The 23,955-nt window shown below is 43.1% G+C and overlaps 1 protein-coding gene across 8 annotated transcripts in view; it reads left to right on the top strand.

Moving 5' to 3' along the window:
- Positions 1-23,955, top strand: part of EYA2 (EYA transcriptional coactivator and phosphatase 2) — a 172,817-nt gene that overhangs the window by 56,361 nt on the left and 92,501 nt on the right. For 6 of the 8 annotated variants that reach the window (XM_075011582.1, XM_075011580.1, XM_075011577.1 and 3 more), the window contains 5 exons: positions 13,413-13,531; positions 15,944-15,988; positions 18,079-18,127; positions 19,635-19,777; positions 23,152-23,268. In XM_075011582.1, coding sequence (XP_074867683.1) covers positions 13,423-13,531; positions 15,944-15,988; positions 18,079-18,127; positions 19,635-19,777; positions 23,152-23,268 — 463 coding nt within the window. In that variant the 5' untranslated portion in view covers positions 13,413-13,422. Of the gene's footprint in view, positions 1-13,412; positions 13,532-15,943; positions 15,989-18,078; positions 18,128-19,634; positions 19,778-23,151; positions 23,269-23,955 lie in introns of those variants that run through there. The other 2 variants (XM_075011584.1, XM_075011585.1) reach the window with 2 other exon arrangements.

Raw genomic sequence — 23,955 nt, 5'->3', positions numbered from 1 at the left:
GTTATACAGGAATAGTCAATTTTCTATTTCGTTCAGCATCACCATATTACAGAGGGAGCATTGTTATACTTCTGGGGTTTTTTTAGTGATTTTTTTTTTTTTTGGTAAACTGAGTGAAATCTCCACCTATTCATAGTTAACAGATCAGAAATGCTTATCAAATGTTAATATTCAGAAACATTAGATGGGAATACTGGGGGCGGGGTTTGGGTGGAGGAGTTGTTTTTGTTTGTTTTGCAGGTGACACTGCTTTGTCTAGGAACTTGACTTAATTTCTTACCATGAAAGCTATGAAGGATCCCTTCCATGGGCATTGTAATTGTGCTAATATTGGCAGAAGTCATTGTGCTGGCCTGGGTCCATGTTGATCTTCAGTTCATGGGTAGTAGCACTTCAGAGTGGGGCAGAAGCTGTACACCTCACCTTGGATGTGTGGTAGGAACACGCTGAGTTACTCTCAGATATGTTTCCCCCACCCTGAAATGATTCAGAAACGGGATCACCTGGCATCAGAGGAAGCTGGTTTTTAGCCTTCCTCTGTGGTGGAGGAAAGAAACAGCAGAGAGATGCAGGGAGAGAATGGGAAGCGGCTGCACTGTTGTACCACAGATGCTTCCATCAACAGAAGGGGTTCGTCCATCCCTGTAGTAAGTCAACCTCTCTGAGAGGCTGCAGTTAGATTGTTGGAATAGTTCTTCTGTTGACCTAGCTGTGCCTATTGTGAGGCTTACCTTGGGGTAATTAGATCCCAGGGGGCTTAAAATTTTCATTGTGAAATTATGCTCAAGTAAGGGCGGGTGTATTTATATTGAAAATATGCTCTGCAGGAGTGTTGGGGAACCTCCAGCATGCCAACCTCACTTGGTTCATCAGATACAGCTGCTGGTGGGCTGCCAGATGCTTTGCTTACCTGAGCATCTGCAGGCATTGAGCCCCACTGCTCCCATGGCCACAGTTTGCAGTTCCTGGCCTGTGGCAAGTGGTGGGAACAGCGAACCACAGCCACTAGGAGTTGCGAGCAGCTGTGCCTGTGGACATTCAGCTAAACAAAGCATCTGGCAGCCCATCAGCAGCTACCCTAATGAACCACATGCGGCCTGTGGGCTGGAGGTACTCCACCTCTGCTCTAAAGAGTAGGACTAGAAATCCATCACCATTCATCTCGGGTGCCAAAATTAATAGTTCTGCAATTTCATACCTGCATTTTTACAGAACAGTCACAAGCTTCTGTGAGCACCTCTCCTTTTAGTACTTGGAACGGTCCGTGGAATTATCAGATGAAAAATCTCCCCTTGCGTTGTTTGATCATGTCAGCAGCAGATAGCTATTTCTCAGGTATATAAACAGCCCAAACTGCAGGTAACCTTGTAAAGATAGCTCATCATCACGCCTCATTGTCAGTCTTGCAGAAGGAGCATTTATGCCAGCTCATGTTTAGCTTTATGCTTGTTCAGGTATTTAGTGCATGGATTTCTCTGATTTATTGGGGAGGGACTTGGTTAGCTAATAAGTCTTTCTTTTTTCCATCCTTGACTCTTTTGATTCATATGAAAGAGAGAGAGAAAATTGTGGTGCTTTCACCTGCAGAAGTGCAAAGTGCCTGATGTGGAAGGAGCAGAGACTGACAGAGAAAGCAAATATTAGTGATTCATGTTGAGCACAGCACTAAGGGAAAGGGGACTGCTCGGACTGCTCACCTCGTGTGTGTGTGTGTGTTGGTATTGGGAATTCCTTATGGTAGTAACTCGGAAGAGGGGCTTGAGGTCATGGAGAGTCTCCTTTGTGTGATATGTCCTGGCAGAGGGGAACTGGGATTCCTCCTATTACTGAAGCCTTAGCAGAATGGTGATTTCCTTTGCTGGTGGCTTGTTGGTCATGGGAGGATGTGGAGAAGAGGGGCTGAATTTGGAAACTGCACAGAAGCTGCAGGCTGTTTGATGCTTTTTTTAAGCTCTTAGGAAGACGATTCCTGCCAGAGAAGCAACAGCATCCAAGGAAGCAAAGCATTTAAAAGCAGCATCAGAGCTGCACGGTGGTGACATGTGTAATGGTCTGTGAGAGAGACACATCCTGGATTCTTGGGAGCCTTTTATTAATGAACTAAAATGCTGTAAGAAATGGAAGCTTAAAAGGAAATGTGGGCAGGCGACTGGACTCGAGGTCCCTTCCAGCTCTAGTTGCTCTGTAGTTCTATAAAAAGCTAGGCCTGGGCTCCTTTCTCGCTGCTTTTCTGTTCAGAATAGAAGGCCTGAAAGGGTTACTGCTGCTTCTGCTTTTAAAACTTTCTCTTGTTTTCATTCTTGCCTTGGAAATGATCAGTAATAAGAGCACTTCCCGCTCCTGGTTTTCCTGGAAGAATGTCATGGGGAGACCTCAAAAGTTGTGTACTGTGAACTTTCCCACTGTAGGGAAATGAAAGAGCAGGATTTTGAATTTCAAAGATGTCGCTTTCTCCCAAGTGTCAATTGGGCATTGGAGTTAAATACACGTTAACAAGCACAGTCAATGGAAGTTTAAAAGTCTGCCTAAAAATTTTACTTCCTCTTTCAGTAGTTCTGAAACATGGAGATATATTCATCATATCTCATAGAACTGGAAAGGACCTCAAGAGGTCATCGAGTCCAGGCCCATGCACTCACAGCAGGAAGATCTGGGCCTTTATACTTAAGGGTATGTCCACACTAGGAAATAAAGTTGGGTATATTAAAGTTGACTTTATACCACTAGATTTTACAAAGTTGAAGTTGTGTCCACATCTGCTCACAAAGTCGAGGTAGTGTGTCCCCACCACATTGCCTAAGTTTGCCTGTTGCAGCACTGCATTGTGGGCCCTTATCCCTCAGTTCCTGTAGCCCTGTTGCATTTTTGCCAGTGTGTTATGAGAAAAAATGCACCGTAAGTGCTTGTGGGAGTAAGATGTCATCATCCCAGAGTGCATTGCTCTCTCTCCCCCCTGCTGTTGAAAACAGACATCCGTTTTTCTGAAGCCTGCCCCTGAATTAGGATGCTTTGATAATTGCCATTGTCAGTGCTGGCTATTTATGTGTCAGTCTTCCTGGAGCACAGTAGACTGGGAAAGTTGAGGAGGTACTAGAGGAAAGTGAAACCCTTGGGAGTGCTGTGAGTCCCATGTAGTGGGGCGTTGGCATTCCAGCTGATGGTGCCATGTTAACAGGTAACTCAGTTTTCTCATGGTGAAAGACCATCTTTCATGGGGCCAGGCAGCATGTCAGGGAGCTGTCAGTCCCACATATCAGGGCATCTGTGCTCCGGCTGATAGTGCCATGTTATGAGGTACCTCAATTTTCCCTTGGTGAAAGAACTAATGGAAAAACCGGTACAGTGGCCAAAACGATCAGTAAAGGTGCTCAGGCTACAATAATGTACAAGCATTTCAGGAAATCTATACATACTTGCTTTCAGTGGAGTCCATCCGAAGTAGACATCTGGCAGAGTTAAGGAAGTAGTAGACAATAGAAAAAATGAGGGAAGTTGAACCTTTAGGAGTGTTGTCGATCCCACCCACATATTAGGGCGTCTGCACTCCAACTGACGGCGCCATGATAACAGGTACCTCAGTTTTCCCCTGGTGAAAGAACACCTTTCATGGGGCAAGATAGCATGTCAGGGAGCTGTTTTTCCCCCAGAAAAAATGTAGCAAACGGGAGACTGAGTGGCTTCCCCAAGCCACACTCGTTGGGAAGGAGAGTGCTGTAGCGGCGTGCCTAGGCAAAGGACGGGGGCCGGAAGAAAGCCCAGAAGATGAATGCAGCTGTGGTTGGCTCCAGAACTCAGCTGGCACCTGTTAACAAGGTGCTGTCTGTCCTCTGGAGCCAGGGGAGCCAGCCCACATAGATGTGTCTGTGACTGGCCCCCACAAAGCTCAGCTGTCAGGAGCTTACTGAGGTATCTGTTAACATGGTGCAGTCACCCAAAATCTAGATGCAGCCCCACTGAGGGGAGCCTTCCACCTGTCATGTGTTGCCTTTCAGGGGCCAGCCAGCCCCCCCAAAATCTTTGCTGCAAGGGGAGCCTGCCCCCTGGTGACAGCCCCTGAAAATCTTTGCTGCCTGGGGAGCCTTCACCCCATGCAGGCCAGGACATGCTGCTGTCTGGAAAGCATGATTCACACTGCACCACCGGCATGTGGTATGGTGATGTGTGGGCTAGCCATGTGGTGTGATTGGGCAGGGGCAAGATTCCCGAGTGCATAGCGCCTATGGGAGAGGGGGACTGTCCCATGGAGATTTGAACTCCGACAAGCACGACCCCCACAGCCTAGCCGCTATATGGTATAGTGGGGCGGGGATTGGCACACCAGCTGCATGGCACATGGGACCGGGGGCTAGTCACGTGGTAAGTTGGCGGCTTGGCACCTGTCGGGGGAGGGGAGGCCACCACATACAAATGTGAAGCACAGAAAAAAAGTATCATGGCCTCTCCTGCTATATTGTGTGCAGGGAAGAAGCCTTCACCCCCTGAGGACATGCTGCCCTGCTGTCTCATGTGCCGCTGTCTAGTCCTCACAGCCAAGCTTCCATGTGGCGTGGTGGGGCTGGGGCTAGGCCACCAACCAAACTGAAACCCTGGCTCTCCGGTGATTCTATGCTTGGGTTCCCTAAAGTGGCTAGATGTGATCGACACGCTGATTATAAAGAAATGAATTCCAAATGCCGGGGTTCCTGTTTCCTACTTCCTACAGATCTGGAGCACAGCGGGGGTGGAGCTATGGCTGGAAAAGACACCTTGAGGGGCAATGTGGGTTAGTTTAAAGGCTAGTAAAATTGATCTTAGTAACGCTGCAGTCTCCACCTGTGTAGTTTGACTTCACAAATGTGACCCTCAAGTTACTCTGGGGGGAAGTCAGCATTACAAAAGTCAACATTAGAGTGACCTGTTGAGCACTGGGGTGTAGATTCAGTTTATAAAGTTGATCTCAGACCTTTAAATTCGACTTACTCTCCTAGTGTAGACCTGGCGTCCATCACTTTTAAAAATAAAACTTTGGCTCCTATATCATTTTGGTACTCTAGAAAAATTGACCCAGACTAAGAATGGAAAAACAAGTAGAACCTCCTGGCCTTTTCTTTCTGTTAAGGACATGAACTTTGCAAGCTTTCTCCTCTTTCTTAATGAAGCAGAGATCATTACTCTTCTCTTTTGCTTGCCACCTTTTAGGTGTTTCTAAGGCATCCAGCTTCATTACAGTGTTTGGCCTGACTGCAGGTCCACATTCCTCTGTATAGCAAAGCAGATGATTTACCTGGCATTGCTTGGGCCCTTGTGGCAATTAAGGGCAGGGGGTTGTGAGGTAGGTGTGTGTGTGTGTGTGTGTTGGGGGGTCCTTCAGTAAAAGGAGCTGAGAGGCATGGGGGGACTCGGGAGCCCCGAGGCTGGCTGCGGCTGCAGTTTCCTGCCAGTGGCTCTTCTGGGGACACATGGGGCGTGTAGTGGTAGAGACTATGCTGGCCAGCCCCACTTGGCAGCTGCTCCTTGGGCTGGCCAGGGCTGCATGGTGTTGCCTGCAGCTCCCCCCCCCCGCTCCCCGTGGGGGGTGGGTGCCAGGAGCAGGGGCTGCAATGCTCAGCCCTCTCTGATGGCTGCTCCCTGTTCGAGCTGCGATAGCAGGACTGCTGGTCAGAGGGTCTTACCCCCACTGTCCATGTCTAGTGCTGGGTCTCTGGGCTAGGGGTAGTGGGCTGGGATAGGGGAGCCACTTATCTGTAGTCTGTAAAATGCAGAGCTGGCCAATCTCTTACAGGTGCAGCCGCCCCCCTGTGGTTACTGTGTAATACAACTGTCCCCTGTTCTGGCTGTCCCATTTTGGTCATTCTGGAGCACAGCTGTCCGTGCTATCACCCCTTTCCATTTAATGAGAAACAATCAGATTCCAGGGACATCGCATCATCCTGGCACAACCAGGCCCCAATCTTGCTTTAAGTTTTGAGAAGGGGAAGCTGCCAACCAAATTTGGTGGTTCCAGCTCTTATTGCATAGGAGTTCTTGAACGAATGGACTCTCAGATGCACAGACAAACAGCCAGATGCACCTTTCTAAAGTATGTAGTAAGATAGTGCACCATGCTCCTCTCAATATATATAATAAATATTAGCAAATTTTCCCAGTTGTCCTGTGAGGACACATGCTGAATGTTGTAAAAAATCTGTGTGCATGATATTGGAGGGGGCTGTCTGCCTCTATTTCAGCTCCTGCAAACTTCTTGTCTCGAAATCAGAGGGATTTTTTCCAGGGCATTTCAAGCAAGAATATATTCTGCTCTGAAATCAGCAAGACAGGAGAACAAGCTCTGGGTTGTTTTTAATGAAAACTCTTGCAAATCTGTAATCCTGATCAAGTAGCTGTCTACTGATTCATCTCTCCCAGTTTGGGAGGGCTAGGGAAGTGAAACACATCAGTGAGGTTCATAAAATCAGACAAAATTGGGGCAGAAAGACAAAGACGTTACTTCTGTCTCTAATCCTCTGATCCCCAAATGAGCCAAAACAGAGGATTAGACATGTGCCGATCCTGCCCAGGGCTCTGGCACATGCACGTGGTTAGGCAGTTCTGGTGGTTTCAGCTTGTATTTGGCTTCTAGCCAGAGAAAAATAAGATTTATGAAGGGGATCCCCACAAATGGTTGTTGCCATTTCTTGGCAGGGTTTTCCCAACCATTCAATTAGTTTATTTTGCAGCCTTTGACTCTCCTAGAAAAAACTCTATTTCCCTCATCCCACTATCTGCAGGATCTGCTGACTTTTTCAAAGAGCTGATGATTCACCTCTCTTGTTTTCTTCCTTTCTGCCTTGTCCCCCTACCTCATCCACTCATCAATGGACAGAATCTTCAATGCCCCTTTTCCTCCACGACTGGCTCAGGCCTCTGTCCATGGAATGTCATTCCTCTCCTGGTCCAGGTGGCTCTCTTTATTTGGATCTCCTAATGACCCTTTGCTGCACCAGCACCTATAGTAAGACTGACACTTAAGAACAGAAAGCCCTTTACCCGTTCAGGTGGTGGGCTACTCATCACAGGGCAATTGAGCCACTGCTCTCAGCCTGTTGTCCTGGTCACTGCTGACACACCAGTGAGATAGACCATGCTCTTTTGAAAATGTATTCTGTGGTGCCTGACAACTTGCCTGTGGGGGATTGATGCAGAATCTCATTTGTCTTGGAATGAATAAAATCCTGGTAACTCAGAAAGACAAGCTTTTAAACTTGTATTGTGCTGAGCTGGTGGCCTAGTAGAGCTTCTGTATTCCTGCTCTTGGAAGAGCGGCATTGCAGAGGCAAGTGAAATATGTACACGCACACAGACAGGTGTTGCCCCCTTTCCAGCTCCTTTTCACAAACAGGTAGCCAAGTGTTCACTGGGGAGGGACAGGAATGCCCAGCTAGCTCTCCCTCATCCTCAGCCTCACTTGGATGTGTGAAATCTTTAAAGCATCCGGACGGCTGCTCTCAGTTATGCCAGAGTTAAATCCTGGGGATCCAAGGAGTGCAAAAGAGCCATATTTGATGCCTCTCTGCCTCCTCCACACAACTCCCTTTCAGCAGAGCTGTGGTACAGTTGGTTCTGATTTGCAATAGTGATCAGTAGGCAGGAGGTATTTCAAACACTGCCGTGTATTGCACTAACTCAGGAACCACCAAATACAAGTTGAACCTCTCTTGTCTGGCACGCTTGAGGCCTGACCAGTACCTGAAGACAGAGTTTGCCAGACCACAGGAGGTCAATGTAGTTTAGCATATTAACACTTCAGCTGTTTACTGGGCTCTTAGAAGACATTTAGGAGTAAATTACAACTAAATAACACAGAACACCGAGAGCCAGGACTGATTGCTGTAAACAAACTTTATGGGACCATGGGAAACTTTGCCACACCCATGGTAAGTGGTTGTACAGCTGACTAAAATCATGCTGGTTTCTGGATGTTTCTGGATGAGAGTGTGCTGGACTAGAGAAGTTCAACCTGTAGTAGTCTGCCTGTCTGACTTTATGTGCACACTGTACCCCAATTCAGCAAAGCACTTAGGCACAGGTTAAGTGCTTTGCTGAATAGAGATAGGATTACTCTCTTACTTGGGCTTAGGCACGTTTTTTGAATGTCTTGAATTGGGGCCTGGATTTGTACCCTTCAAACACTGTTGTAAAAGAAAATGTGATTTGAATGTTACCCTGGCCAAGAATCTGAAACCTTAAAATGTTTAATTTGGCTTCTCTGACTTCAAAATGACCAAAAAGGATTTTTTTCTAAACATTAGTAAAAGAAAATTTTCTGCTTCTTGGCTGAGATGCTGCGGGCTGACTTTCAGGGTAACAGATTACTTTTTGAGAAGGGGATTCTAATGGAAAAGCTGAGCACCAAATTCACACATGGTTCTTTTTTTAAAAGATTATAAAAACCAAAAGCTCTTCCAGATGTGTCTTAGCCCAACATGCTACCATTGCTGGTTTTAATCAGAGCACAGACTCAGCAACCATTACTGCTGATTCTCAGGGATGGTATTCAACCTAGAAACAATTGCTTGCAGTGTTAAATAAATAAATGAAATAAAATGTGTTGCTTCCTAGATTGCGCGCTCATTTTGGTGAGCCCAGGTTCATGCAGGCTCCTTTGTTTTTCTGGAAATTTTCTTTAGAGTGTTAGCATAATATTTTCAAAACTAGTTAGATAAGAAGACACACAAATTGGTAATGGGGTGTGTGTGAGACATGAAGTAAGGCTCAGAGGGGTATATTTGCACACAAGTTGCATGCACAGCTATGCCTTTTGCATGCTGTTACCTTTTGCATGTGCCAAAATACACAATTTAAAGAAAAACAGGAGTGGAAACATTTTTGGGGAAAAAAGTGATAAAGAGCAAATGTGGGGAAGTGGGATATAACTTTTGGAATTACAAAAGTGAGTAGAGGAAAAACAATAGAAAAATCATCAATCAGACAATGGCTAACATAATCCCTGAACAATGATGTAATTAGAGTGCATTAATCATTATAAAAGATCCCCGCCCCCGAAACATCTGCTCCCATTTGCTTGGCAACAATCTGGGCAGAATCTTGAATAGTGGGATTTTGGAGTTCATTGAAGGGTGCACATTGTTTGAGAGATTGTACAGAGCATCTCAAACTTGGCAAGATTTGGGACTAAATATTTTTTCTCCCTCTTCCTAATTTGGGTGTAGAGATTTTAAAATAGAAATGAAACAGTTGGACATCACTTCATAAAGGAATAGAAAACCTGGTGTTCAGCCCGACAGACATACAGTAATATGAAGTCTTTGCCTGCACATTTGTCTAATGAGTGTGATTTCAGTATTTTGAATGAATTTGGTACATTATATGACTCTATCTTCTGGTCACTGGCATTCTTAAAATACCCAGGGACAAATTCTGCCTTGTACTGGGGCACAGCAGAATGGAGTCGTCCGTCACAAGGTCAATTAGAGTTCCTTCGTTCCCAGGGGCTGTTCTAACTGGCAGAAGATGGATTGCCAGCTTTCTAGAGAGAGAGCCTGTTACCCCCTGGATATTCTTCCTTCCCTCCTTGGCATTCCCTGTAGATTAGGAATTACGGAGACAGAAGTACAGAAACTAGATACACCAGATCTCCATCAGCCAAGGTTTCCCTCTCAAGTGGGTGGTCACAGTAACTCACCCCTCCCCTTATGTTGCTGGAGTGGCACAGACAGAGGTTGCTCTATTGTTATGTGGTGCAATAAAAGGGATATTTCATCTCATAAGCAGTGAGAGAACCCATGGCTTGCCTTTGCTCTTGAGCTTGTGCAACTGAATGTTAGGCAATCCAACAGATCGCCACACAGCTATCCAAGGGAAAATGTAAAATCTCTTGTGTGTGTTCTGCAAATACATAAACCCTCAATTTAATGGACTAATCGGGGAGGGGGTGACTATTTAACCTGGGCGTTGGTTAATCGGAGGGTTTACTGAGGCCTACCCCGCCAGCCTCCCCCAGCTCATCCCCCACTCCCAAAAAATTTAAAAAAGCCCGCTAATCCCCTGCTGCTGGAGGAACCAAAGCCCAGTGCCATGCATGGCTGGAGGGGGCCCTGGGCCGCATGGCTGGAGCTGCTAGACCCTGCCATGCAGCTAGAGCAGCTACTGTCACCACCAGAGCTGCTACACGCTCCTCCCACCAGGGGTGGGAGCGTGCGCAAGTGCTGTCTGCCTGCATTCATGCCCCACCCCAGTGGGCGGAGCATGGTGGCAGCTCTGGCAATGGTGATAGTCCAAGCAACGGTGGCTCTGGCAGCTTGGGTAAGTCCCATATTATTTTTATTTTGCGGGGGGCAGGATTTAGAATTTTACGGGCCCTGATTAAGTGGGCCTCGGGAACAACGGGAGGGTCTGACAGATGTCTCTTGTTCCCAAAGCGTACTAAATCAGGGTCTGTAAAATTGAGTGTTTACTATAGGTAACTCACTCCCTCCTATATATTATGGGATTATTATTATTCATAATGACAGAACGGGTGTATATCGCTATTTCTTCAAAGTATGTTGTTTGTCTTTGTGTAGGGACAGTTTGCTGGATTGATGCAGGACTCCTGGCTGCCAGTGACTCAGTGTGTGACCTTGGACAAATTGCTTAGGGAGAGATGTTTAAAGCCAGAGGCCAGTATTTCACCCACAGATAACTCAGCTTGTTAAATCTAAAGGCAATTGGCAGCATAGACCGTTATTTGTGGGTGCAATTAAAAGCCCCCTCATATTCACTCCTGATTTGTATCTTGCTGTGCTTCAGTGTCCTTGTCTCTAAAACAAGGATAGCACTTACCTTTGCTTGACAAGCTGTTCTGAGACTGTGAAAAGTGCTTTGAGGGCCCTAGGTGAAAGGGGCTATTGAAATGAAAAATACTAATAATCCATGGGAGGTTTTCTTTTTAATGAAATATCTGTAAAATGCTGCAGTTGCAGAGCAGGGAAAAGCAGATTTTGCCAGCTTCTGCTGATTTGAGTTCATCCTGTTTGGGCACAGTTGATTTTGTGGCACTGTACTGGAAGGTAATGGTGTGCGTGCGTGCGTGCATGTGTATGCGTGTGTGCACACACGGGCAGTCCAGGGAGGCTGATGTGGGGAAGCCAAAGATGTTTGGTTAGAAGAAAACAAGGGAGAAGTGAGTGTGAAGATGGAGTTGATGTAGCTGAACATTTTTGGTATGTAAATACCATGCAAATAGTCGAGCTATCTGGTATCCATTGCTGGCAGTGTGCACATCTCTCAAGGATAGATCTATGAATTGACGGGGAGCAGTTGCTGCCTAATTAGTGAGCAGTAGGAAATCAAAACCCCCTGAATTCTGTTTGTCTCTGCTGTTGGATCTTGGGCAATACACTTCGCCTCTCTGTGCCTGGCTTCCCCTGCGCCATGTAATGATTCTACCTCCCTCCCACAGGGATTGTGCTGTTTGCAAAGTGGTTGGAAATGTTCAGGTGAAAAGTACAGCGTTTATTGTTCTTGATCTCTCCATCCCGGTCACTTCTACATGCTGAGATTTTTCCTTAAGCTAAAAAGAAAAAAAAAAAAAAAAAAAGAATTGACCACATGGAAGTTCCAAAGGCTAGCTTAACAGGAACACAATGCCCAGCTTCAGATTTGTGTGTTGCTAAGTTTTAACTTCATGTCATTTTAAGTGTACTGTACCATGCGTTTTAATACCAGCTCCACCGTCACGGCCACACCATCTGCTGTCTTTATATTACTGAATGGCCAGATCCTTATCACAGAGCAGGGAGTTGTCTGTGGTGGTAAATAGAAAGGTGAGCTGGTTCAGGCCATGACTTAGGACCTTCCATATGCTTTTGATCCATTCATAGCAATGGGAGCCTTTTGAAGTGCCTCTCCTCTTGTCCCCTCCCCCCGGCTCCCTGTCCCACCAGCTGTCATCTTTCAGGTTCTGCTCCCTGTCCCTGCTCTGGAACACTTCCCTGAAATCAGAATCAGCCTCTCTCTTAATGCTGTTGCCTCAGGGGGACTGGCGTGAGGACAAGCCTGACAAATGGTGCAAGCTGCTTGTGGGCTGTGAGCAGCAAAGCTGGGGGAGGAAGCAGGGCAGGGTCTTTGAATCCTTCTGCCTGCATAGTTTGTTCTGGGCCTCACTGAAATGCTGAAGAATAAACTGGTGTATTTGACCATGCAAAAGAGATTGATATGGTACCACATGTTTTGTTTTTGTCTTTAAGCAGTTCAACTTCACCTGTTTAGTGCTGGAATTTTTAAGGCCACTGGGTTTCCCTTGTTAAGCCACTAGGTTTCTTCACGGCTCAAAACTCAGAAAAGTGTCCATGCTGGATTGGAAACAAATGGATTATTCCTAGTGCTTATGTTCAGGGGAGATAGATATCTATGAAACTTTTTTTTTATGTAAAACTGTGTGTACCTCTTTTTCTAATGTGACATGGGTCCCTAGTTGTGTGTGTCCCTGATCATAGTGGCCAACATTTTCAAGTTTAGGTGTCCAAAATTAAGTATTGAACCCCATAAATAAGTGGCATGAAATTCTAAAGGGGGCCAGCAACAGTATTTCAAAGGAAGGGCTGGGGAGCACTTTTGCAAGTGTAGGTGTTTGAAATTCAGCACTTAGGGTTGCAATGCAATCTTTGGGTTGGTATCCATGGACATGTGCTCTTGTGCGCTCTGATGATTCTGCAGCCCTTATTTTATCTGAACTGGTTTATCTGATCGGTTGGTATTGTGTATCATATTACCATTGTGTGGATGTTTTATAGATATGCTTATCTGGTTTGATCTGAAAACTTGAGCACCACATGACAGCAGTTACTCCTGTGGCACTTGCAGCCAAACCAAAATCAGGTGACTTTGCAGAGAGAATGTGTCCTTGTGTAACTTTTGTCACCTGATGGTCAGAACAGAGAGGTTGGGAGTGGCTTTCGGAGAAACAGCCAAAAGCTACCAGGGTTAACTCGGACCTTTGAACCTCTCCCATTGCAAGTAATAACTTTAAATTGTAGTTTAAAGCTGGCTAATGTTGGTAGCTGCCTTGCACTTCAATATTCAGAGTTCAGTCCTTATTCCTAAAGTCTTATCCAATACCTCTGCGCACATAAGAAGGTGTGGTTGATACTTAAAAACATGGTTTGTTGTTATGATGGCATTTCAGAGAATCAGATATTTAATTTTGTGATGGCAAAATCCAGGAAGAGTAGGAAACATTAATCAAATGGGTGCAATCTCCAAGGAAACGAATACTTCATTTGAATTCAGTGTTTTGCTTTGATCAAAACTTTGGCAAATGTTGTTATTTAGAATTTATATGAAGTCGGGGTTTGGGTAATCAGCTTTAATATTTATACTCTTAGGGAATAATAGAATCATTAGGAAACGTGCATAATTAATGAATAAATTACATTTCCTTTGTTTTCCTTCAGGTATAAGGAAATGCTAGATCTAGTGGTATCACCCAACCTGACTGTAAACAGAGAGTGCCCTGATAAACTGAAGCTTACTCTTTCTAACGTTAATGCCTCTGCTCCAGATGACATAGAAGGTAGGCTGTTTCTTTTGCTTATAGTTTATTAACCATACCACTGTTAGTATCAGTGGTATATATACCAGTAAAAGGAACTGACCGGCTCTCTGGCCTCTGCTTGTGAGGATTAGTCCCTTGATGCAAGAAGCAGTTAAAATTTCTATTTGATATTTTTGTAACAAGTCCAGTTATGTTTGAATCTGATTTGGATGCAGTTGGAAATGAAACTGAATAAATGCAAGCACGTCAGAATAATATGTGTATAAAAATGTATTTTAATCAACAGCGGGATGTTTTATGTTTGGACCCCGCCAAGCTATTGACTCCCCAGGGCAGCATTAACTTGAACTCTGACTTCTAGTAACATTGCTGCAATTTGGGGTGGAGGAGGGTAAAAGCACAGAAGCTGCCATTGCTAATTACCCAGGATGCAAATATGAAACATTTTACCAAAGCAGTTGCTGTGCTACAGTTCATGTCCAGCTGAGATCATTGCTGTCATTTCTGAACAGTTCGTCCCCAGATCTGTGGTCTGGAGTTTCGTATTTGGCAGGTACCAAGGACAAATTCTTTTAGTGGTTGAGGCTATGATGGAAACTTATCTGTTCTCCTCTTTCCCCTCCCCCGTCTTCCCTATTATACTGTTCAAGTGAAGGAAACAGAAGAATGCTAAATCTGTTTTAAAAATTATTGGCAAATGATGCAGCCGAACTAGTTCTCGCCGGTACAATTCCAGCTATTGTTTGCTGTGGTCAGGATCCCTCAGCCTTCCTGTTGGAGTAGAGTTAGCAGAAGGCACTGGCTATTATGTTTAACTATTATGTTTAACCCTTTATTTGCAGACTGTTAGGAGCCACTTTATGTTGCTGTATATGTTAGAAGCTAAGTGTTGTGTCCGTGTTTGTTGAGCTGTTAGGAATTATGTTAGATTAAAGCATGTAAAGATATTCACCAATTTAAAAGGTTTGTTGGAAAGATCAGAATCTTAAGGAAATATCTTTTAAAATATATACATTTATAGAAAATGTTGGTGCTAATACTTAGTTCTTGGAGCAAAGATATTTTCTTTTCAGATGTCTGAAAACATTACAAACTTTTATTGTGACACATAAGAGTCATTAAAGAAAAAGCTGTGCGCTTGAATCTGATTGTGCTAGTGACATTTAGTATTTGTGGATTTCTAAAAGAAATAGTGTAGCTATTTGTTTTCATATTATGAAAAGCCCCCTCCCCCAACAACATAGTATGTTATAGTCTTTCACTTGAAAAAATTACTTGTTCAGTAGGGGAAAAATTAAAATATTTCTGTAAATGGTAGGATGCACATTTCCGGAGTTTCCTATGCAAAAACACATGCAAATCGGTGTGCTTTTGTTGAAACTGTGGCAACTCCACGTACAAGTTCAGGTGCAGTGTTTGTGCATGCACGTGTTCAGTTAGATGTCTATGTGGACATTTTCAGGTGCAGTTGCTCTGTGTGAAATCATAATAATTGCATATGCAAATTCAGCACAAATAAATACACATCATATGAAATCCTGAATATTTGGACCAAAATGTGTGTATTTTAACTCCATTAATTACCTTACATTTCCCTTTTAGGAGACAAAGTATAAATAATAAAACGTCCTGTTAAAAGGCAGTATTCTAAAGTAGTGGCTGCAAAAAAGTATAGTAAAACATCTTGTATGTGCACATGCGTACCCCCAGAATGCCTGTTCCTCATACTGGTTCAGTAAAAGATTCCCCCTTGTGACTATGACTTGCTGTGCTGGAATACGAATACTGAGAGAATTTACCAGACCACAAGAGATCAGTATTGTCTAGCAGCATTACTAACCCTTCCAGTGCTTACTGGGCTCTTTAAAAGACATTTAGGTTTAGTTACAGCTAAATAACAGCACAGAACACTGAGAGCCGGTACTTGTGGCTGTAACAAACTTTATGGGATCATGGGAAATTTGGCCACACCCATGGTCAGTGGTCGTCTGGCTAACTAAAGTCATTCTGGGTTACGAAGGTTGCCAGACAAAGGAGTTCCATATTAAAGAGGTTCAATCTGTACTTGCATAAAAATGGGCTACTCGTATTCAGTAGATTATAAGCTTTTCAATGATACCTTATGAGGCATTTTGCATAAAGTACATTCCTGTTATGTCATATTCATATTTTCATAAAGCCTGTGGAATGTCCTGCCACAGTGCCCCTGAACCTGCTTTTAATGTTAAAAAATATGCAGACATAAAATGGACTTGCTGCTCTTCACCTGTTACTTCTCCCACCATTTTCAAGCATACAAGGCATTAAACATGAAAAGGCTGTATTTTACTAAAATACAGTGTTATTGAAAGAAAGAGGGTCTGGGCTATGCCAAAAGTAAGAATTTATTTTCAGAATCTAAAATCTAATTGTATAAAAACTTTCTTTTAGGTAAGTCCAAGCAAATTGCTCATAGTAAAATTGTTGTTGACTCAGGTAAGCCCTTGGTTTTTTAAAGAGAATTTTCTCCTATATCTCCTTATCACTAATATGGCTTTTTATTGTCTAAATATGTTAAACATGAAATAACCATTACAGCCACACCTGAATGTTGTAGGTGAGTATAATTCTCATATTACAGAAGGAGAAACTGAGGCAGAGAAGTTAGGGCGGGGAAGTTAGGGCAACTTAAAAGGCCTAAGGGTCCAGCCGCTGCCATGGTAGCAGTGGCCAGGATCCCTGGGCTCTTTTGAATCTCCAGGCTCCAATGTAGTTGCCCCCTTTATCTTTTTCCCTTTTCCCTCTCATCCTGAGGCCAGGGTCAGAGCAATTAGCAAGGAATATGATGTCAGTAGCTATGTTTATGTCCTGGATAGTGGAGATTGCAGGTGGTGTGGGTGTCAGAGAAACCAGAAGAAAAGAGGTTACAAGGAATCCAAATTGGGGGTGTTGAAAGGCATTGAGGTGGGGGAAAAGATGTCTCATTGTGTGGGAGAATCTGAACATGACCTTAGTGTGTGGGGCGAGAGAGAGGGAGCAGTCAGATGACTTCCAGATTTCAGGCCTGAATGATAGCGTGTTGTGCTTTAGATGCCTAAATAGGGCAATGGGGACTTAAATGTAGTTAATGAAGTTTTAACATAGTTAACTTCTCTAACTTCTAGAAGAACTCACAGCATTTCATTGTAGGAACATCGACACAACTATATAAATAAATAAGCAAAAACATAATTTGTGTACCTTTTCTGACTTTTATTTTCTTGGTAAACTTTTCGTAAACTAGCCAAAACTTTTACCAGAAAAAGGATGATTTTTTACGTTAATGTTCATAAAATATTCCTATCTTTTGATCAGTTGTAATGAATAATTATTTTTCAGGAAATGTATCTGATATTACTCATTTGTCATAATATCAATGAAGGAGAATGTGCATGTTTAAAATAAGTTATTTTCCATATTAATTACTATTAATAGTTTTGCTTATCAAGTATCCATGTTCATGATTCCCCACATAAAAAAGGGAACAGAAAAATTAGGACCGATAAATATATTTTTAAACGTATATTAAAAATTTCCATTGGGTTTAATGTCCTTTTTTGTTAGTAGTTCAATTTAACCCTAATTTTAGAACAAAAATGATAAAACCACATAAACCACCATGAAAAAACCTAGCATGCCAAAGGAAAATTTAATTACCAAGAGAGACACAGAAGGAATCAGAAAGGATGAGTCTTTTATATAACTGTATTCTGTATAGTTTGGAAATCTTCTCTAGGTTAATGGAATAACAAGCTACTTAAGCCCATATAAGTATTTCCATATATTTAGATTTTATACCTATTTGCATTTTTTAATAAATAAAGTATGTTTAAAATGTTTAATTCATTAACTTATGAATTGCTTAACACACTGAAGTTATCATTTTGAATGACTTCCTAATCAGGGTAATTTTCTTGTAGTATTGGTGTCCTCTAGCATTGTAGCTGCTTCCGGCCTAATGTGTCACATGGCAGCTTGCATGCCCTGAAAGGTGCTGCTGGTGCTTTTTTCTGGTTTGTGGGCCCACAAGGCAGATATGTTTTTGTTCTGCCTGACAAGCTGGATACTATTTACAAGTCCTGAGTAGCAAATCACATATTAATGCTGGCATCAGTAGCACTGGGGCTGTCCCTGGGTAATGTAATGTTCATTGGTGTATGTGTGCGCTCCATGACACATTAAACGATGCCGCTGGCATACAGGAACATGAATAGGGACTGTGACATCACTGGGATTGGTGATCCCTGCAGAACTGGACCCCCACCATCATTATGTGGCTCAGTGATCACCTCAAAAAATAGCCAGGTCAGTCAATAAATCAGTACATAACAATAAGTACATAAAGCTGATTTTACTAATTATCATTCAAAGGGAAAGTGACTTGTCACATTTCATAATCTCCTAGAAGTCTTTGAAGATTTAATTAAAATATTCTTCTAGCTATTGAGTAAATTTGTGCATCTAACAATGCTCAGAACAATGGCATCTTCTGAGCAATGCAATGGAATGTTATCCAAAACAAGAGACATTTTAATTTTGTTTTTCAGGTGACAGCAAAGCAGTACCACGGTGTCCTTTCCATCGCTGCTCCGCAGAGTGAGTGTCTGACAGCGTTCAGGAGAGCTGAAGTACTGGAGATTATAAACTTTGTTGAGCTGATTAATCACTTTCTGGTGGATCCTGCAAACTTGAAAAGCTTAAAGAACATGCTCCTTCAGCTTTGCACCTGTTCTGCAGCAAGTTGCAGGCCAGAGCTGCCCTAGAAGCTACTTGCCAGTATCGCAATACAGGAAGCTAGGAAAACCACTCATGGTGTAGACATTGTTATGCGGGCAAAGCTCGGAGATTCGGCTGGTATAGCTTATCTCAGTTGCCTCCTCCCCCCCCACTTCCTCTGCCACACCAATTAAACTACAACAAACATACAGTTCTAGCAATATGCTTTGCTTGGTGCTTTTGCCAGCATAACTGTGTCAGTGAGAGAACTCCTCATGCCTCTGGCCTGTACAGCTGTGCTTCCAAAAGTGTGTAGGGTACACCTGGCCATAGCCCCAGAAAACCATTCCTTAACCAAGTTGGAGGGAGTCGAAGAGGGTTGGAGTTTCATCATACAAACTCATTTCTACCCTGTGAATGCAGATCTTACCATTCTGAACATAGGCACATTCATAAGTGACCATAGAGGAAAATGTGGCATTTCAGAAATGTTCCATGAAACTGGATTGTTTTTGCGACTTTGAAATGAAACCTGAAAATCACAGCGGGACAGTTGTTTTTAGTTGTTACAAATATTTTGTGCCACCTAGGTTGTAGCATTGCCCAAGCATTAAGATGGCATTGTGCGCTTTTGCTTTGAGATGTCTCTAGAGCGCTGGTTTTCAACCAGTGTGCTGCGACATACTAGTGTGCTGTGAGAACTCTCCAAGCGTTTGAGGGGAAGTACTGATCCCCCTCAGGAGCCTGTTTATGCTGGGAGGTGGCCAAAATGCTGCTTCCCAGCTCAAACAGGCTGGTAGGGTGACCGCTCCCCCTCCCTTCTGTGGTAAGGCGGACAGAGGGCAGGACCCTGTTGGAGTTAGGATGTAGTTTAAATATCATGTCTGGGCTCCAGTGGGTTGGCAGGAAGGGAAGCCTACTCTATGGGCCTGCCTCCACACTCTGCAAGTAATCGAATATTTCAGCTGTTACTCGATTACTCAACATCCCATTTGATCCTCGTTTGGCTTGTTGAATGCACTAATGTGTTGCAAGTCTCTCTAGTAAGACCGTAACCATAGTAAATGTGACGTTCATGAGCAATCAGTTCAGCTGACAAAAGTGGGTATGCCATGGAATTTTGTCTCATTGAAGTGTGCTGTGTTACTGAAAAAGTTGGGAACCACTGTGCTAGAGGCCACTGCCAGAAGTGAAATACATACTGGAGCAAATGGTCTGACCCACTGGGGCATATCTTATATTCCTGTAATATGCAGTATAACATCAGATGTAGCCATTCTAGCCAGGTATGTCTCGGAAAGTTTTACAGCTAGAGTGGTCAGATTACTCTAGAACGCTACATACAAATAATATTGCCATAGACCATCTGTTTTCTTGTTCTGAATAGACATCATCCCCATCTAGTGACTGTTCCATCTTTTGCAACAATGGCAACCTACGGGCAGAGCCAGTACAGTTCAGGAATCCAGCAAGCTGCTACTTATGCTCCATACCCTCCACCAGGACAACCTTATGGAATATCCTCCTACAGTGAGTAATCTTATTTTGTTATGTGATCTCTAAGCATCTGCTTTCACTAGGGAATGTCTCATCCTTCTGACCCCAAAAGAAAATACCTAATGATTAAACCTTCCAGTCAAAAGCTCTTTAGTTCTATTCAGTTCCATAAGCCTGTCTTCAGTTCCCCTCCTAAAAACTGTTGTGTAGCATTGACAATGCAGAATGGTTGCTAGGGTGGAGATAAGTAAATTTAACAAGTGGTGGGTGAAATGATCTCTGTATTGTAAAATGCTTTATGACGAGAAGTACTAATACATTTGTAAGGGATTATTCTTAAATTTTGCATATATTTTAAGTTTATATGCCATAAATGTTTACAGACATACAGTATAGTAAAGATAATGGAAAGCAGACTTTTTCCCTGAGGCTGTCTTACCATTTTCAACATCTAAGAATCAGTTCCAACTCCTCTGTGCATAAAATGTAGGGCAGCCAGTCTCCATTCTGTGTAAATTGATGTCATGTGAGATCTGTTTGGAGAGTAGTGGGCTTGTTTATTTTCAGTCACATTGTAAAGCCTCAGTAGATCCACTTGCTACTGGAATTGTGCTATCCACATGTTTATAGCATACACAGAGTAGACTGTAAATAGTAGAGGTGCCTAATCAACCAAAGTTTGGCATTGTAATTGAGGGTGGATAAAGTTAGGCCCATGGCTAAACTGTCACCCCAACATTAATTAAACATAGTTTTGAGGTGCAGATATATTTTTCACAAAATTGGTTCCCATTCCCCTCTGTAGAAATCCCTAAAATATGTCATGGAAAGGGTTCCTAGGGAACATCTTACGCAGTTTTATAGCCCTAAGAGGCTCATGTTGTTTAATTATGGCTTGGAACAGTGGCATCCAGACCTGAGTGTTTATACCCAGCTGAAACTACTCAGTACTATGCCAAACTGCTGTGCAATGTTGATAGCAATCCTACAGTTGCTTTTTCAAGTCTTAAAGTTCCCATGTGCTTGTTTATTTGGCAACTACTGTATTGCTTCTGAACCTACAGTGTTAAAAATCACAAACCTGGCACACAACTATTGACAAAGTTTTTTAGTTAAGGAAGGCGCCACGGAAGGCCTGGGTAACTGGGTTGGTGAAGTAAAATGTATCATGATGATTAGAGGAACGTTTTGAGTTTGTTCTGGAATTACTGTTGTGTTTGTATCAGCTGGATGGCTTCCAAGATAAACTCCGTACAGTTCTCTCTGTTGGAGCAGGTGAAAATATGGCCTTTTGCTACTGGCTAGCGTCTTTAGGGCATACGCTTGTCAGGCCTACATACTGCATATAAATCCTGTAGATTAGCTATTGCCATCCTCGAACAGTGGTTCTCCTCCTTTGCCTCCTTCCCACCCAACCCAATAATATATACGATACTGTATATGAGAAATCCCACCTGGCTGATGACCAGGAACAATGAAGCAGTATTGTTTTTAGGCACAAAAATAAAAGTAGGCCAGTTTCTAGACAAAACAGAGTATTGTGTGGAAATTAATTTGGCGCTAAGTTATTTCACTGGCTGACAACAGTTTTTAGACTTCCAGAAAGGCCCAGTCACTGAAGATTAATTGTGGTTGGGGCTGTAATCGGTTGAGTGTTCACATGCATGGTGCTGATGTAATTGAAAAACAAATGTGATGTTATGAAAAACAGCTTCTCTTTGTGTACACCCGCACACCCCCTACCAGATAGGCTACACGAGCACTAATGGAGCCTGACTCTGACCTCAGTCAGCCCACTTTCATTCATTGTCCAAGCATATTTCCTGGGTGTCAGTATGGAAGGTTGTTAACCCAATGGCAATCTGCGTTTAAATTGCATACATTTAATCTAACACTGATCGTTTCCCCTAATTAGCTCTGAAGGAAGAGAGTAAAGCTAAAACAAGTGACTTTGTCCCAGGAGAAGCTATTTGCTCCCAATCTCAGCAAATGCACACTTTCTGGGCTTTCTCAGGTTGATGGGATTGGCCAAGAGAGACAGCAACAGCTTGGTTTGCTGAAGCCACGTGAACTTGATGTTGCTTTGGATTGTTTGCCCAGAAGTGCACAAAAAAGACAGCCACCCAGGCAGCTCATAAATCCGAGTCCTAACAATCAGTAGTCCTCTTTGTTTAACCACAGTACTCAGAGGGCATATTGTGACCATATTTTTTTTGTGCAAATACACATACAAAGAGGCAGAGGACCTGTCCTAGATGTTTGTTTAAAAAAATCATATCTTTCAGCTATTTACTGTAAAAATACAGTAGCAGCATCTCATCAGGCTTGTGTGATAGAGTATCAGGCCCTTTTTGCCACCTGCGAAGGTTCCACCTTGCAATGTTTAATTCAGTTAGCACAGCTCACCTTGTGACTTGCCATGCATTTTAATTCCCTGATTTTAGTACCAGGGAGATTTTGACTAGGGGTTTGTGCATTGCCCAGCTTTAAAATAGTTTACTATATGTGACTTTCTAGTGTTCGCACCTAACTGATATCCCTCCCTTATGGCCTTCTGACTAATATTACATTATCTTATTCTGAACTGAGGTGGGCAATAAGCCGCTCTTGGCCTGGGTGTGGTTCACCAGGATTAGCCCCTGGTGGGCCACTGGACACTTGCAGCTTCTGTTGGCTGCACTTTGCTGTTTCCAGCTAGTGGGAGCTGCAGGAAGTGCCTCAGGCTGGGACACTGCTTCCTGCAGCTCCGATTGGCTAGGAGTGGTGATCCGCAGCCAACGGAAGGTGCAGAGATGCAGGTGAATAAAGCAGCTGGCAGCCTGCCTGGGGCTAACCCTGGGGAACCATGCCCAGGCCATGAGTTCTAAATGGAGCTGATGAAATCATTTAATTTTAAAAACACTCAACCCTGAATGTTTACGTGAATACAAGAATCTGAGTTCAGTTTACTGTAATTCAACTAACAACATTGTTAGCAATTTCCAGCATTCTCATAATCTCTCTGAATGTTTGTAACTGCAAAAATTGAAGGAGATTTGCCACAAGGGTTTCGCTGTCCAAAAAAATCTCTCTGGAAAGTGGATTACTTATTATTTCACTGTCTTAAAGTCAGCCATCACTTCGAAGAACAGAAACTGTATCATGGCAACCATTCATATCATAATGACTACTTAATGACATTAACTCAGTCTGTGGTGAACACGTAGGCCATATATGATTTAAGAAGAACATTTGGTCAGTGCTGGTGAATAAAAAGTATTTTCAACAATTGTTATATGTTGGCTAATAAAAAAAAAAAAGGTTAAAACCAAGCTGAATATTAAAAAAATCAATAGTTTGGTCAGCGCCAAATTTTTTGTTATCCCTGTTTATGATTGCACATTTCGTTCCTTTTATATCCATCAAAGGCATCAAAACAGAAGATAGCTTGAGCCATTCGCCGGGACAGAGTGGATTTCTTAGCTATGGATCCACCTTTGGCAGCCCGACGACAGGACAAGCACCATACACCTACCAGATGCATGGTCAGTATGCTTCATTTTCTTGCACCTTCAAGCACCAGGTCGTAAAATCAGGTTCCATCTTTTGATCTGAGGTTCCAGCTTTTCCATCTGCTTTGATCTGAAATACTTGGAGTGTGCAAGAAACATTTTCAATATTGACAAGCCCAAATGCTGACAGATGATGTCAAGTTCCAAAAAACAAATTGTGATATTGGGTTTAAAATGCTTGAGATTTTTACGCAGCTTTGGGTCATACTCTTAAGCTTATCTCAACAATCATGAGGGCCAGAAGCTTTCTCCATTTCTCCTGAGATTCTAAACTAATCACTCTGACTCCAGGAGCATGGACTCTACATAGAACAGCAGATAAACAGACACTGCTGTTTATTTGTTGGCTTTAATTTGGAATCCTAGAACTCGTACACTACATGTAAGTATTGGAATTTCTTTGTTAGACCATTTTTTTTGTTGCAGTGGAATTTGATTTTTACTGAACATCTTGGTGCGGTCAGCCTGACACCTGTCTGGTTTTGGAGAAGTGCACTTCCAGTATCTTTCTTGATACCCTTTATATTTTGTCTGCTTTATGCTGGGACACTTGTGGCTTCTGACCTTAGCAAATGTTGTTCATTTTCTAGTCCTTGCATGTGTCTTTCCCCAAGAGGATGGGGTGTGTGTTCTCACTTCCAAAACCCTTATAGGAAGAGA

Source organism: Carettochelys insculpta, chromosome 17, assembly GCF_033958435.1.
Source record: "Carettochelys insculpta isolate YL-2023 chromosome 17, ASM3395843v1, whole genome shotgun sequence".
Lineage (NCBI taxonomy): Eukaryota > Metazoa > Chordata > Testudines > Carettochelyidae > Carettochelys > Carettochelys insculpta.
This window is presented reverse-complemented; position numbering and strand designations above follow the sequence as displayed.